The following is a 1271-nucleotide window of genomic DNA, read 5'->3' on the forward strand; positions in this document are numbered from 1 at the left end:
GAGTTGGTCCCAAGTTTTGGTTATCAATTTTTTCAAAGGTTTGATCAACAGTACGCAGAAGGTCATGAGAAGGGCCTGAAGCAAGGAGAAGTCACAGGTCAGGAACCTGATGTTGCAAAATTGGAACGTGGTGATGTGGATTATAAAGTTCCTTTTATTGGTGTGAAAATGGGGAAATTACATATACCAAGAGCAATAATTGATGGAGGATCTGGGGTGAATATGTTTCCAGAAGATACTTGCAGGAAACTAGATATCACTCAATGGGATCCTGCCCCCTTCCAAATAAAGATGGCTGACTAGAGAAGAATTCAAAATTTAGGGATTATCAAGTACTTGTAGATTGAGATTGGGGGACTTAAATTTAAAGGGATTTTGTTGCCTTGAAGATGGAGAAGTTTTCACAAACATACCCAATGATATTGGGAAGGCCTTGGCTCAGAGTAGAAAAGGTTAAACAACATCAAGGAGCTGACAGTGTGGTACTGAGGCATGGAAAGAAAAAAGTCAAAATGAGGATGGTGCCTAGTGAGGCTGTTTCATCCAATTGCAGGCCTCTGCATGCAAAGAGTATAAATATGGCTCTAGAGCTTGAAGAGGATGAAGAGGGAGAATTTTTGCGAGTAAATTCTTGTGTGATCCCAATATTTGAGGTAGGTGTGCAACATATTGCAGATAGGTATGTGTTAGATACTCCAAAGCAGGTGAACTTTAAGCAAAATTTGGGAATGAAGAAGTTGTTACAGGAGGAATTTGGTGTAAAGGAGGAACAAAAATGGGCACAAATCAAGGCAGAGCAGGATTTTAAAGAGTACCTGACCAAATCTTCAATAGTGAAGCAGGATGATTTGGAAGATATCAACTTGGGATCAGATAAAAAACCTCATATGGTCAAAGTCAATGCCAATTTGGATCAAGCCTTTAAAAGTGACCTTCAAGGATTACTCAGGGAATACAAGGATATATTTTCTTGGCACTCTAGCTTTTTGTGAACACAAGATTAACTTGAAGGCAGATGCAGTTCTTGTGGTGCAACATAGTTATAGGCTGAACCCTAGTTATGCAAAAAGCAAGTGAAGGAGGAATTGGACAAACTTTTGACAATGGATTTTATCTATCCAGTGGAGAAGGTGACTTGATTATTGCCAATAGTGGTTGTTCCTAAAAAGAATGGCAAAATCAAAGTGTGTGTAGATTGGAAAAAACTGAATGCTACAACAATCACTGATCCATTCCCACTTCCCTTTTGTGATACCATGTTGGATGATGTA

At 39.1% G+C, this 1271-nt stretch overlaps 1 protein-coding gene across 1 annotated transcript; it reads left to right on the forward strand.

The window, feature by feature from the left end:
* Positions 1-389: 389 nt before the first annotated feature.
* On the forward strand, positions 390-992 carry LOC147446912 (uncharacterized). Its single transcript, XM_086524207.1, has one exon. The coding sequence runs from the start codon at positions 390-392 to the stop codon at positions 990-992; it is 603 nt and encodes a 200-aa protein (XP_086380333.1).
* The last annotated feature ends 279 nt before the right edge of the window (positions 993-1271 follow it).

Source organism: Adiantum capillus-veneris, chromosome 11 (genome assembly GCF_014529385.1).
Source record: "Adiantum capillus-veneris isolate H3 chromosome 11, ASM1452938v2, whole genome shotgun sequence".
NCBI lineage: Eukaryota > Viridiplantae > Streptophyta > Polypodiopsida > Polypodiales > Pteridaceae > Adiantum > Adiantum capillus-veneris.

Excerpts from the sequence above, each read along its gene's own strand:
- LOC147446912 (XM_086524207.1), top strand. The coding sequence starts at position 390 with ATGGAGAAGTTTTCACAAACATACCCAATGATATTGGGAAGGCCTTGG.